The 14,406-nt window shown below is 45.3% G+C and overlaps 1 protein-coding gene across 3 annotated transcripts; it reads left to right on the top strand.

The window, feature by feature from the left end:
* Window positions 1-209: 209 nt before the first annotated feature.
* LOC106613721 (rho GTPase-activating protein 45) lies at window positions 210-13,620 on the top strand. 3 transcript variants are annotated; one of them, XM_014216264.2, is made up of 22 exons: window positions 850-1,011; window positions 1,341-1,480; window positions 2,251-2,659; window positions 4,745-4,888; window positions 5,020-5,104; window positions 6,544-6,616; window positions 8,099-8,306; window positions 8,386-8,447; window positions 8,594-8,785; window positions 9,017-9,187; window positions 9,428-9,565; window positions 9,717-9,913; window positions 10,067-10,188; window positions 10,330-10,419; window positions 10,519-10,620; window positions 10,709-10,872; window positions 11,032-11,220; window positions 11,366-11,503; window positions 11,617-11,852; window positions 12,009-12,240; window positions 12,400-12,514; window positions 12,650-13,620. In XM_014216264.2, the coding sequence occupies exons 2-22, from the start codon at window positions 1,352-1,354 to the stop codon at window positions 13,096-13,098; spliced, it is 3,645 nt and encodes a 1,214-aa protein (XP_014071739.1). In that variant the 5' UTR covers window positions 850-1,011; window positions 1,341-1,351; the 3' UTR covers window positions 13,099-13,620. The 3 variants fall into 3 exon arrangements, with proteins under 3 accessions (XP_014071741.1, XP_014071739.1, XP_014071740.1); XM_014216266.2 differs by lacking the exons at window positions 850-1,011; window positions 1,341-1,480 and adding an exon at window positions 210-795; XM_014216265.2 differs by having other exon boundaries at window positions 861-1,480.
* Window positions 13,621-14,406: the final 786 nt, after the last annotated feature.

Here is a 14,406-nt window from a genome sequence, read left to right as displayed (position 1 = left end):
GTTCGCTTGATTTGTACTGAATGACACGTTTCCACACAACCTTCTTGAACGGACTTTGAGGTACGTTTGCTCCCGTTTGATGGGTGTGGCTTGAAGCAATGAGTGGCGTATTTAAAGGGCAGTGGCCATGCTGACAGCGTTTTTCCAACCCACAACCTCCCCGATTTTCAATTGGTCGTTCAGTACAGTACCCTTTCCGTTCAATTTAACGTACAGAACATAACTCGTACTGTACGCAGCCCAGGACTGCTGCCAGACCCTTCTGACAGTAGGGGATAGTGAAGCATTCTCAATCGGTGTTAGAGCTATTTAACTCTTCTTGGAGGCATCGAATACGTTGTACTCTACTGGTTTACTATAGAAATGTCCTGTAAAAATGTTTTATAGACATTGTATTACAAACCTCTAGCGCCCCAATCAAATGGAGAGCGTTACATCACATGCGCTTTTCTTCCCTTGAGAAAAAAAAACACTGGAGCGGATGTCGCGGCGCACTGACTGTTTGTGGTGAGCTGTCAGTGAGCTTCAACGCTCAATGTGTGGTAGCGAGGCAGCAGAAAGCTTGGCTGGAGCTTGGGACCGATGGAACAGCAGCGCCCGTAAACTGGCAGAGCACCAAAGAAGTGGAGAATCGGGGGGAGGGTGGGGGGGTTGTATGTGAATTTCAAAGAAGTCGGGATGGACGGCAAAGGTACATTGAAGATGTTCTCCCGAAAGAAAAGGGAATTGATAAAAACCCCTTCCATCTCGAAGAAGACTCGAGCAGGAAGCCCCGGGCCACAGAGCTCATCATCAGTAAGTAGCACATCATCTCTGATTTCCTCCTGTCACTCAAGACAGATTTCCTATCCTGTCTGTCCGCTGCTGAGAAGCTTGGGGAGTTGGGGGACAGCCTGACAGATGTCAAACCTCAGTAGATTGTTTAGACCTGACCTCAATTAAATGGACTTCACTTATCATAGGTTATGGACCAGCAATGACATGTTTAGTGGGGTGTTTTGAAGGCTAAAGGTGAGCATTTTAGGTGGTTTATATGGGCAGTAGCCTATCATTTAATTCATTTAAAGTAGGCTAGTGGGAGAGAGACGTTATACTATTGGGATATTTGGTTGAATATTTGAGGACATTGTTGATGAATACTTATAGTTGGATTAGCCAATTCAAAATAAACCTGTTAGTCACTGATAAACGTTGTCTGCAGAATGACTCATTTTTTTTTCGTTTCTCATTCATTGGAAAATGTTTTTGTGGGTTAGTAAGCCAGTATTGCTTCGTCACTTGCAAGATGAGTCAAGTTTTTTAAAAAGTGACTTCTGCTAAAGGTGATGTTAAAACAATAGGGACAGAAACCATGCTGAAACGTGGTAGCAAGAATAGTTACAACCCATACTCTACGGGCCAGAGAGTTAAGAGAGAGGAGGCTAAAGCCAAGAACAAGTTGGACAAACATCCCAATAGACCCACCGTCTGGCTCAAACAGGTATGTCAAACACTACCGACCGACTCAGGTAGCCACCTAGCTTTTATACATGTTCCTCATGAGAAGGAATTAGTTATTATTCTCATTGCTTTGAGACGATCTGTCCTTCAAATACTTATTTACCGTTTATAAAACATGTATCTGCTTCATACAGTATGCTACACTTTCAAGTTTAAAATGCAGTACCATAAAAGGTGTTCCTGGAATAACATGATGCAAGGTCTGCTCTAGTTGTCTTAGTCGCGCCTCCTACTGGCAGGGTGTGAAGCTGCTGCCATGTTCTGCTTCATAACCACACCATGCACCTGCCATTGATACTGTTTAGACTTTAGGATGTGTACGTTTCAGGCCTCTACACTACATCACCGCGTCCACGACTTGTAACAGCGAGACTCTGATTTAGCTATTATTTAATCAACTCTGGCATTTATGTTAGGTGTGTTGTAGTCCATGGACAAGTTGGGACACTTGATGGGTTGATTTCATAACTTTTCCGTCATGTGTCATCAAACCGTACAAATTGATGTTGCTTAAAGTGGCCCTAGTTTCTGTTTTCGGAGAGCTGTTTCAGGGTGTGGCAAGAAGCGGAGTCAGGAAGTGTTACACAACACAGGCTCTTGTTGAAGTCTCTGTTCGCCTGTTTACCAACAACAGCCTGCCAACCACTGGCCAAAAATATCAGTCACATTATTGTCCTGATGTTTTTGTGTTCCCACAGATGTCACAAGTCCTTCTCCCTCTCTCCCCCCCCCCCCCCCTCTCTTACCCAGCTGTCTATTCTCCAGGAGCAGCCTCGTCGTGATGCTATCGACACCACCCCTTCCTCAACCTCATCCTCCTCCACCCTCTTCCCCATTCCCGGTGCCCCATCGGACTCCTCCGTTTCCTGCCCTGGCACCCCAAGTGCCCAGCACAGCAAGCTGGGGGTGGGTTGCCCGTCCCCAGGGGCCACCATGAAGAGGCCCACCGGCCTCAGCCGTCATGCCAGCGCCGCGGGGTTCCCTATCCACTCATGGGTGTTCACCAAGGGCCAGGGGAAGGGGGCTATCACCCCCAACACCCCCCAAGACAGCTCAGAGAGCATGGCCATCGAGGTGGAGGACATCCCCTCTCTGTTAAGTAATGTGGCCCGCTTTGCTGAGGCTGTAGAGAAGTTGAAGGACGTTGTATTGGGGGAAGGTGAGTGGATATAGGTTCACATAGGTTTGTGCACTTCTCCTTTGTCTGGTTAAGGTTTAGCTCTCGGAGAGTTAGAGGACACAAAGGCCATGTTTGAACATGGTGCTTCTCCAATGCTCAGAGCACTTTAGATTGTAAAAGGGGGCAGGGGGGGTGCCTTTTCAAAATACAGTTAACCAACTATGCTCAGTCTCTGGAGTCTTGATATTCATTTGGCTCCTCTAAGACTTTTAGAGAGGCATAAGAGCTTATCGATGGGACAACTTCTCTTCAGAACTGGAGTCAGATATTTCATTGTGCACATGATTGAGTGGTCCTCTGAAGGTCAATTGGTAGAATGTGGAGCTTGCAGTGCCAGGATAGTGGGTTCGATTTCCGGGACCACCCGTATATAAAATGTATGTATGCACGCATGACTGTAAGTCGCTTTGGATAAAAGAGTATGCTAGATGTATTACTATTTTGATATGCCTTTGTTATTTTGGCTGCATCGTGACCATCTGCTATTGTTTCCCAGTCTTATTGTTCTCTGTGTGGATGTCTAAATTCTCCACTACTCCTACCTGATGCGCCACATGGCCTGCATGCGCTCAGAACAATGCTGTTTTGGTTCCCCTCCTGTACACCACGTGTTGCGTGTGGGAGGGGAAGGGCGGGCTGGCTGGCTTTGCACAAGCGACCCAGTTCTCTTGCTCGAGATGTAACAGCGACCACACTCCAGCAGGAAACCAGTCTCCTGTTTACTGCAATTTCTCAAGCAAAATGGCTGGTCCAACGGTTTTTCAGCAAATATGACTTCAGGGAATTAGGCCCAAAAACAGTCATAGTTACCTCAGATAAAGGATTTTTTCCATTTTCATGAGGCAGGCTGATAATGTGTAATTTACTGTATTGATGCAATATAATACAAGATGTGGTAACAAGTGATGTAACAATTTTCAACTTGAGAGAGTTAGGCCAACAAAAATGGTCTCACTTTGGAACATGGGTTGTTTTCTCTAAAAGCGATGGAATGGTTAGGGTGTCTATACCTTAACTTATTGTAACCCCCCCCCGTGACTGTCGTATTAATCTAAACAGGAAGCTATGATGCATGGCAGAGCGACCTCGTTCAGACTTCCTCCTCACATAGTCCACTGTGTTAGTCTGACCTGTGACACCGTCAATATCACAAGACTGCTTCCAGTCCATCCTTGTGATGGTCTGAGATTAACATCTCCCCGTTTGAACCTATCACATGGTCAATATCTGAAAGGATGTGCGCCCTTAAGTTATGAACCTATCTCTGAGTTAAATTCTGACAAACCACAACCATCTAATACTGAAATATATTTGATACGAGATTATCCAGGAACTAAATCGACATACAAGTCTATGCACAGAGTCACATAATGTCACAACATGTTCATTTAGCTAGTTTCAGTTTCTATAGTAAGTGTCTGGGAGCCTTTACCATTCTCCTTCTGACACGCCCTCTAACTAGTCCACCCGCTATGGCCTCCTGGTCCCATTCCATGGGCCAGCCACTTTGACAGACATGGACATTGAGACATGGACATTGAGGGCCAAAGGGGAAAAGAGGAGGAAGGATGGCTCTACCGGCCAAAGGATCTGCTGTCTGTGAGAGCGAGAGACAAGAGGAAGTGGCCTGCAGACGTCACTGCTGACATAAAATCTGTCCCTACAACCCATCTGTCTGCCGTCCGTGTTACTATTCATGATGTCCAGACATTGGTCATGAATCACTCCCTCTCAACCTCTAATAACCTGTAATGACCTCTAATCCTGTGACCAACCCTAATTGTCTGTCTATAAAGATGATCTCCATGTTATATGGATTCCGTGTTGTGATGGTGAGCCCTGTCAGACCGCAAACACAGCCTTCTATCTCCCCAACACCAACCCTATCACTTCCGGTTGTAACTAGTACTCGATAGATGTACAAAATGGTAGGTTAGGCTCAGTCCTCTTTGTGTGCGGCTGTAGACAAGTGGAGTGCTGTGTATTATGAATGGCACAGGATCCATGTCTCTCCTGTCTGTGTCTCTGACTGTCCTCTGTCTCTTTCGCTCTCTCTGTCTGTAGACAAGCAGGAGAACCGTCGCCCTCTGGCCCATGAGTGCCTGGGGGAGGTCCTGAGGGTCCTACGACAGGTCATCAGCACCTACCCTCTCCTCAACACTGTGGAGACCCTTACTGCTGCAGGCAAACTCATATCTAAGGTTAAAGGTAAGACTACTGGCTGGACCAATCAGTGGTCTACTACCTAGGGTCAAAAAGTCCATGTTTTTAGCACAAAGTCAATGAGTTAAAATGGCCGAGATGGCCTAGAATGAACACATTCATTATTTTGATTGCAGGATTTCACTATGAGACGTGTAATGACACAGAAAAGAAGGACTTTGAGAAGGCCATTGAAACCATTGCTGTTGCTTTTAGTAGCAGGTAAGTATTTGTTACATCCGTTTCTCAGTATGTATTGTCATGAGCTAGTAACAGTATTTCATGGATCCTGAAATAAACCAAAGGGGACACTGTACCTCACAATGCTTTTTCTTTTAACTTGCAAGTACACTTCTCTGGTACAGAGTAATGGGACATGACCATGTGTCCTCAGTGGTCAGGTCGGGGTGGTGGTGCATGACGACAGTACAACTGTAGAAGTACAATGTACGTGTTTGTGCACATGTGCGATAGAGAAGTGGAGTGTAGAGCGAAACACAGTGAGACATTTGCATGTGGCTCAGTAGAAAACAGGAAGTGTAGTGGTGGTTTTCTTCTCTTCCGTAACCTAGGACACAAAACCAAAACGCAGCCATTTGGCGTCTGTTGTCTCAACAGATTATTTACAGACAGAGAATAGGTGCTTTTATCCTCGGATACAATGTGTATGTGTGATAATGGTCGTTTGGATACAAACATATCACTCTCAAAAAAATACAAATACATTTGCGACCAACTGGATCAAATAGGTCTTATGTTGCAACATTTGAAATGGTGTTTTTTTTTATTTTTTACATTGGATAAAAGTAGAGACTCGGTGCTACAAAATGGTATATCATACACTGCATTTGAGGAACAATGGGAAAGTAATTCTGCTTTGAAAGTTGATGAACTTGTAAACTCACTTTTTGAGGAAATGGCCTTTGAATGTTTTGGTACCTACTGGAGAGCTCTCCTTTGTCTACAACCATTCAGCATTGTTCACACCCTCTTAAGCCATCCCCATCTATCTCTTTAAGGATTCACATGTGAGGTCATGTGCTAAACAGTGAGTAGTGAAGTAAAGATTAAGACTAGAAGTGGTAAAAGTAGTAGCCTACAAGAAGGAACAATTCCAGTTAAACAGGAAGTTTCCAGATAAAATATTTTGTAAATATTAGATGAGCTTACCCAGACACACTTGTCAAAATTAATGGGTCATGTGAAAGAAATGTTATAAACCCCAGCCACATATTGCCAAGCTAAAACATATGCTCTGATATGTGTACACTATATATTGTACATAGGTCTATTTAAAATTTTAAATAGGAATATGCATACATAATTCAAAAGAATGCTTGTTCACTTCCTGGCCCTGCACAGTACATACAACCGCAACAGGGCAAAGAAGACAGGAAGTTATATGGCCGGTGCGATTGCACAGAGGCTGGCATCAACCACTTCCTGACGTTTTTTTTCTCTCCTTGTCTCCGTTCCTTGTTTCCTTTTCTTTCTATGACCACCGGTAGGGGAATGAACCCGAAATGTACCCTTCACATTGCTTTAACCTGTCAAATCCTATTTGATCTACAAATGTTCCCTTTTTATTTTAGTCCTTTCTCGCTCTCCATCTCTGATGGAAGTACTGTCTGTGTAATGGCCTCTGTCTCTGTCCTCCTCAGTGTGTCAGAGCTGCTGATGGGGGAGGTGGACAGCAGTACCCTACTGTCCCTGCTGCCAACGGAGAAGAGCAGAGTGAGTGGGGGTTCATTTGGCTTTCTTGGTGTGCATGTGGCAGGAGGTGTCGGCTCTCAGAGCGGATGTTTGTGGGCAGCAAGGCCAGCTTCCTGGCAGTGACACAGTGTGTCTTTATCTCTGCCTGTTCCTCTCACTCGCTCTCCTGTTATAACAACACACACAGGCCGCCTCTGAGACTCCACATAACACAGTTCCTTCTATCTCATTCATCAATGCAGCTCCAATACTGACACACTAAATTCAACAGGCCTGTCCACAAACACTGGGGTTATTATTGCCCACAGTCTATGTGCCAAATCCTATTTTCATTGGAAGTTTCAAGTTTTCATTAGTCATATGTACAGGATACTTACTTGCAGGTTCCTCCTCGACAATGCAATAACAAATAATGAAAGATAAGAATATGAACATAAAGTAAATGGCTCAATAGAATAAATATTTTAGCAGAAGTATAAAACAGGAAGGCAATATTTATAGTCTAATATTTACACATGTTTTGGGGAAGGGGGGGGATTAGGCAGCAAGTGTTTAAAATTGTGCAGTATTTAATATCCATCATTCAATTGTACATGTCCATCCCTGAGATGCCACTTGGCATTGCTCTGTTCCGTCATTATTTGTATTGGCTCTTGTAAACATGGTGTACCGAATAATGAAGCAATAAGGTCCAAGGAGGTGTGGTATTTGGTCAATATACCACGGCTAAGGGCTGCTCTTATGTGCAACGCGGAGTGGCTGGACACAGCCCTTAGCCGTGGTATATTGGCCATATACCCCAAACCTCGACATGCCTTGTTGCTATTATAAACTGGTTACTAATGTAATTAGAGCAGTAAAAATGCATGTTTTGTCATACCCGTGGTATACGGTCTGATATACCATGGCTGTCAGCCAATCAGCATTCAAGACTCGACGCACCCAGTTTATAATATACAATATAGCAAGTTTGGGGTTAATTCCACAAATTCTCCCTGTAAATTCCATTTAATTCAAATTCAAGGTCAGTCTTTCAATTCAGAGAATTAAATTCCTCTCAACTCCAATGTTAGGTCATTTCCAAGAATTCAATTTCCAATTCCTTATTAAGGCTTTCAGGCTGATCATGGAACTGTTCAGACATTCTAGCTGTATTGGAAATACAGAAATACGTGTTGAAATGATTTAAAACAAATCCTGCCGTTAATTGTTTTTATACTAAGTGCATTCATTCCAATAACTGGGAAATGTAAAAATATTGAATTCCAATTCAATTCCAAAGATCAAATGTTTTAACAATTTCAATTAAAATATAAACAGTCTCATTCCAATTCTATTCCCATTTCATAACTTGAAGATTGTTGAAATTAGAATTCAACCTAAGTTCTTCACTTCATGATTGAATTAAATAATTGAATTGGAATTTCTGCTATATAGTACAGAATAAGATACTGTTCTCAGTATTCTTGAGTGGTCTGAAACTCTTTCTCTCTGTGTGTCCAGTCTATGGAGAACCTGTACGGGGTGTCGGGTCAGGGGCTAGAGGGAGCTCAGATGAGGGGTGACCTGCAGGACTTTGGCCGGGCCGAAGAGGTAGACATCATGTTGCAGCATAGTGAAGGGGGAGTGGACTCTGCTCTGGCCTACGCCAAGACCATCTCTAAATACATGAAGGACCTGATGAGCTACGTGGAGAAGAGGACCTCACTGGGTGGGTAGATAGACACTTAGAACCTGAATGTAACGTATTATTGATTTGTTGATTCACCCATGTATCTTTCCCCACCCAGAGGTGGAGTTTGCCAAGGGATTACAAAGACTGTACCAGTCCAGCAAGCACAGCATCACACATGTAAGCCCTAGTGATATTGTATTCTATAGTAGAAGGAATTAAGGAAAATAATACCAAATTCACTCTTGTCAAAGTGATTACATCCAATTCAAGAGGCTCCTGTGATGACAATGCTATTTCCCCTCTCACCACTCCCTATCTCTCAGCCCCACATGCCCTTCTACTCCATCTACTCTCTGGCTCTGGAGCAGGACTTGGAGCAGAGCAGTGGGATGCAGCAGGCCACCTCCACACTGCACAACCAGACCTTCCTACAGCCTCTGATGCAGCGTAAACACGAGCATGAGAAGAAACGCAAGGAGGTCAAGGAACAGTGGTACCGCGCCAAGAGGAAACTGGTCAGTTCCTTGCTAGTGCTATTTATGCAGTATGTTATCTCTCTATTTATATTATCTCTCTCACGTTGCCATGATGTTTACAGGTATACATGTTTTAACATTCTGAGAATGATTTGACAATAAATCAACAAAAAGTATCTTTAAAAAAAAAAAACGTTGTTTTCTCTCTCAAGATGTTGCCCAATTTGTGCCCAAGGACTGATTCTGTGTACCTATGTGTTTGGGATCCAGATGGAATGTGAGTCAAACCTGCGAAAGGCCAAGCATGCCTACATGGCTCGCTGTGAGGAGCACGACAAGGCCAAAGCAGCTGCTAGCAGAGCAGCAGAGGAGGATGGAGGAGGCTCTACCACCAAGTCTCTGGGCAAAAAGTTACGAGTGGAGGAAGACGCTCGCAACAAGGTCCCCATCACTGCATATGTTCTTTTTCCTCCATTCTCTCTCCTCTCCACTCTTCTACTCATCTCACCTCCCCCCATCTCTCCTCTCCATGTCTCGCCTAGTCTCTTCTCTCCCTCGCCTCTCCAGGGAAATCTGCTAAAAAGCAGAATGACTGCAAGTCATTGTCAAAGCCTATGGCCATATTTCATTGAGTGTGTATGCCATTAGCCTAGCTGAGAATTGACCGCCGTGTGTGTTCAGGCTGAAGAGGCAGAGGCCACCTACAGGACATGTATAGCAGATGCCACCACCCAGCAGCAGGAGCTGGAACACGTCAAGGTCAATGTGCTCCGACTGCTGCAGGAGGTCATCAAACAGAGTGACCAGACACTGCGCTCGGTCAGTACGCACACACACAGACACGCGGACAATTTGTTCAGCGCGCCTTCGCCTTGTGGCTAGTCTGTTAGCTTACATTCCACTCCTTGCACTCCCTGTGATGGAATGTAAGCTAAACCTTCTCCTCCACCATTCCTCTCCTTCCCTCCAGGCCACCATCTCGTACTACCAGATAATGCACATGCAGACGGTGGTGTTGCCGGTACACTACCAGACTCTGTGTGAGAGCAGTAAGCTGTATGACCCGGGACAGCAGTACGCTGCACACGTCAGAGACCTGCAGCTCACTGAGGAGCCTGAGGTCACCTACCAATTTGAGCCCTACACTGCCACTGCAGCCTCCACACAGTGAGTCACTCCTAGCCTCAAAGCATAATTAAAAGCTTTTGGTTTGTTAGGTGTCTATGGGCACTCGGTCACTTTACACCAAGTAATAAAGAAGAGGTAATAGATTTACATGAGTATAATGTTTTTTGACTGGTTTTATATCTGTTAATTCAGGCATCCAGCTCGACCCCTTAATGACAGCTTCAACACAGACCAGCAGAGCAGCTCTGAGGGTCAACCCAGCACCGGAGAGACCACGACAGGGGAGGACCTAAGCGCTGAAAACGCCAGAAAGAGTATGTCATTTTGGATGATATTGATGCGGTTCTTACTGTCTTGTGCCGTCTCACCATGCAAGACGTTAAGTCAAGACAAAACAATGTAGACCTACATGAGATATTTGTGCTGTCCATGATAATCTTGTGTCCCCTTCCCAGGACAAGGCCACAAATCGTGGGGTTCTACAGTGAGTGATGCAGACAGTGTAGAAGGGGAAGGTGGCCTGGAATCTCCTACCACCAGTTCAGGTAAGGCATTCTCTGTCTCTCTCTGTCTCTCTGTCTCCCTCCATCTCCTGCAGTACTGTAGCTGTGTGTGTGTGTGTGTTATTGTTTTGTACGTTTTAGGTGACATCAGTAAAATGGCACGCACCTCCTCCACCGGGACCATGTCGTCCAACGAGGATCCAGATGAGAAGGACGGGAACGTGGCCTCCTTCGAGGCACCAAGTAAGACCTGAGGTCTACCTCCTCTCTGTTTGCCAGTTATTACATAATTCATGCAGTTATCAATTTATCAATCAATCTTCATCCGCAGACATAAATGGCATGGAGCCTGAGATTGCGGTTCCAACCGGACCTTTCCGGAACATTGGGCTCTCCAAAGCCGCCCAGACTCACCGGCTGCGTAAACTCCGCACCCCGTCCAAGTGTCGGGAGTGCGACAGCTACGTGTACTTCCAGGGAGCAGAGTGTGAGGAGGTGAGAGATAAAACCATCTCCTTTGAAAGCAATAGTCTTTGGCTGCTCGATTAGCTGATTACGTCTGTTTTGCTGTGTGAGTGACATCTGACTTTCATTGGTTATCATACAGACCTCTAACCCCTTGACCTACTGTATGCCCCCTGTCCTCTATACCAGTGTTTCCTGGCATGTCATAAGCGGTGTCTGGAGACGTTAGCCATCCAGTGTGGCCATAAGAAGTTGCAGGGTAGACTCCAGCTGTTCGGCCGAGACTTCTCCCAGGTGTCCAGCGGCAGCTCTGACAGCATCCCCTTCATCATCACTAAGTGCATTTCCGAGATCGAGAGACGAGCCCTGAAGACGAAGGTGAGGGAACGGGGGATGAAGGGTCTGTTTCTTGAAAGGAGTGTAATGGTTGGCTGTATGAATGCATTATTTTCTTTCTCCTTCTCTATCCTTCTCTCAAAACATTTTCCCTCTCTTCCCCATTGGTCTCCATCTCTCTCTGCAGGGTATCTACAGAGTAAATGGGGTGAAGACTCGTGTAGAGAAGCTGTGTCAGGCCTTTGAGAACGGCAAGGAACTAGTGGAGCTCTCGCAGTGTTCCCCCCACGACATCAGCAACGTCCTCAAGCTCTACCTCCGACAGGTACCTTGTAGCTGTTTCAGCCTCCATATTTGATTGCGCTTATCATGGGTTGTCTTTGGATAAGATGGCTACAAACGAAGATAAAAAAAAATCTCCCGCTCTGTCCTCTACAGCTTCCAGAGCCCATCATGCCATTCCGCCTGTACAACAGCCTCATGGGGTTAGCCAAGGAGAGCCTGCAAACTGAGGGAGGGGAGGCCGGGACGGGGAAGGGGCCAGAGCTGGTGGACCTAGGACCAGATACGGACCCAGCGGTCCTGGCCGTGGTGGATAGACTTAGGGAGCTGGTGAAAGAGCTGCCCAAGGCTAACGTAGCCACGCTGCGCTACATCGTACGCCACCTGCGCAGGTGAGCAGCTCAGAAGAGCATACTACATTGCTTACTCACTTTTTTTTTTTTTTTTTTCTGACACAGATCATTACAAACGAGGATTCACAACTGTGATCATGTATTACTTGTTTTAACCTCCGTCATATCGTCGTTCTTCCCCATCTCTGTCGTCAGGATTGCGGAGTTGGAGCAGGACAATAAGATGAGTCCCAGTAACCTGGGCATCGTGTTTGGCCCCTCTCTGATAAGGCCCCGGCCCACAGGGGCCACAGTGTCCCTGTCCTCTCTAGTGGACTACCCCCACCAGGCCCGCATCATAGAGACTCTCATCGTATTCTACACAGCCATCTTCCAGTCCAAATCCTCCAGCACCAGCAGTCGCCCATCCTCCATCTCCATCCAACAGGTGTGTGTCTGCGTGACGTTAATAATATTTGGAACATACAGGAAGAATGTGAATGCTTTCATTTCAACCACACCCAATAGCTCAACCAATGCCAGAGTTGGAAGGTTTGAACTCAAGTTCCCTGTTTTAACTGATGTTTGTCTCCCACTGCTGGTGCAGAGTGTCAGTGTGGATGTTGATGAGGGCAGCAGTGCCGTGGTAGCTGAAGGAGAGGAACAGGAAGCCAAAGAGGAACAGAGCAGAACAGACTCTGACAAGATGGAGGAGGGCTGTGGTAAGAGGTGTTTAGATGGATTTGAAGAAGAATTACTACACTTTTGCCTTTGATTTGAGTTACGTCTTTATAACTTGTATTAATCCAGGTGACCAGTCCCACTTCATTACAGCCCTTCACTTTTTCTCCATGCAGGCAGTTTTCCAGGTTCCCTGAGCTCCAGTGAGCAGATTGTGGACTCTGACTCAGAGCTGGATGAGACTGGGAGGGGGTCCACACACCGCCCACACTGCCTGGTCAAACAGGAGAGCGAGGTCAGCACAGAGGATGACCAACTGAACTGCAGGGATAGTCTGGAACTCTCCAGCCAGTCTGTACCCCAGACCGACCCGGATCCAGACCAAGACCAGGAGAGTCCTGGTCCCGACGCCTCGAACCACGACCCCCCTGAGCCCCCAGACAGCGAGCCCCCGGACCTGGAGGTGTCTGAGCAAGAGCTGAGCATCTCCCTGGCTGAACTCAACATGAATCAGTCCAACAACTATGTTCTGGGCCATGTGTGGAGCGAATCTCAGTTTGGTGCCGAGGGACAGGGAGCCAGAGTTTGTGTAAACACGACCTGTGCAATGTGTCAACCTCACTGAAAGTCTTTACTGGAATTGCATGATGTATGAAGTTAAAGTTTTATATGTACTTCAAGAGGATGGATCCTAGTTTTAGCTTTGGTATTAGAATGTCAGCATTGAATATACTACATGACACATCCCTCATAGACACTTAGTTGTAGCTGTTTTCTGCCATCATTCATTCTAGTTATAACCAGCTGTGACTTAATAATTTGGAAAGTAAGTACCTTCTAGATTATCGCTGTGCCAGTTTGTATTTCAAATATTTCTTTAGGGACGTTGCTCTTTAAAGCTTGAATAATGTCCAGTAGTGAGGGATCTTCGTCTTGTATGTGTGATTTGTGTGTGCGATGCATTTCTAAGATAATTATTCCAGGTATTTAAAGTGCTGCTGGTTTTATTTCAGCACTAAAATTGAAAAAAAAAATGCATTTTTACATTTTGTGTTTTTTGTATAAATTGTATCGTTTTGCCTCATGTTGGATGGATTTGTCATTATTGGTCAATGTTTCGTAATAAAGAGTGCTATTATAAATGTTATGCCTTGTTCTTGTATCTCTTTCCTTGAAACTATAGCCCCGTTAATACCTGGCGCTAACCCTTTGTCCTGATCTTATCCACATTCTGATTGGGCACATTTTAAGGACAGGTGTAGATGATTAAGACAATGTGATCAGATCTTCCTGACCACCACCTGAGGTAGTCAGGCATGTATTGTGTCTGGATCAGTCAAGGCTGGTGGTAGGGGCTATAGGACGGGCTCATTGTAATGACTGGACTGAAATGAATGGAACCAGGTCAAACATGTAGTTTCCATACGTTTGATACCATTCCATTGATTCCTACCACCAGCCTCCACTGGTCTGGATATCAATCAAGTGTAAACAGATCTGAATGGTCAAACTATTTAAATCATTATACCGGCCTCAACTCCACTGAGTGGTAGCAGCATTAACTTAAGGCAGTAATTGTCATAAAATAAATTCATATTATTTTGAAATAATATCTGTCAAATAATTTGCATACAGCGAGGCACAAGCTAATCTGATCACAATGCAGACACAGTGGACGGATAAGAGACATTCTAATACAATGTGTAGATGTGACAAACCTTGATCAGATAGTTATTGGATCATAATGCTCAGATCATGAAACTCACATGTTAGCATAAGGTGTAAATGAGGCTTATGGGCACTAACCAACTACAGTATTAAGTGTGATTGCGGTATCACTGTTCAATGAGAGATTGGCATTAAAAAGGGAAGAAGGAACCAGAAAGTTAACCAAGCCAGTTGTCTACTGTCCATCTCATACTGACCACCCTCC

The sequence above is a fragment of the Salmo salar genome, chromosome ssa10 (genome assembly GCF_905237065.1).
Source record: "Salmo salar chromosome ssa10, Ssal_v3.1, whole genome shotgun sequence".
Classification (NCBI taxonomy): Eukaryota; Metazoa; Chordata; class Actinopteri; order Salmoniformes; family Salmonidae; genus Salmo; species Salmo salar.
Note: the sequence above shows the minus strand (reverse complement) of the source record. Positions and strands in the feature narration are given on the sequence as shown.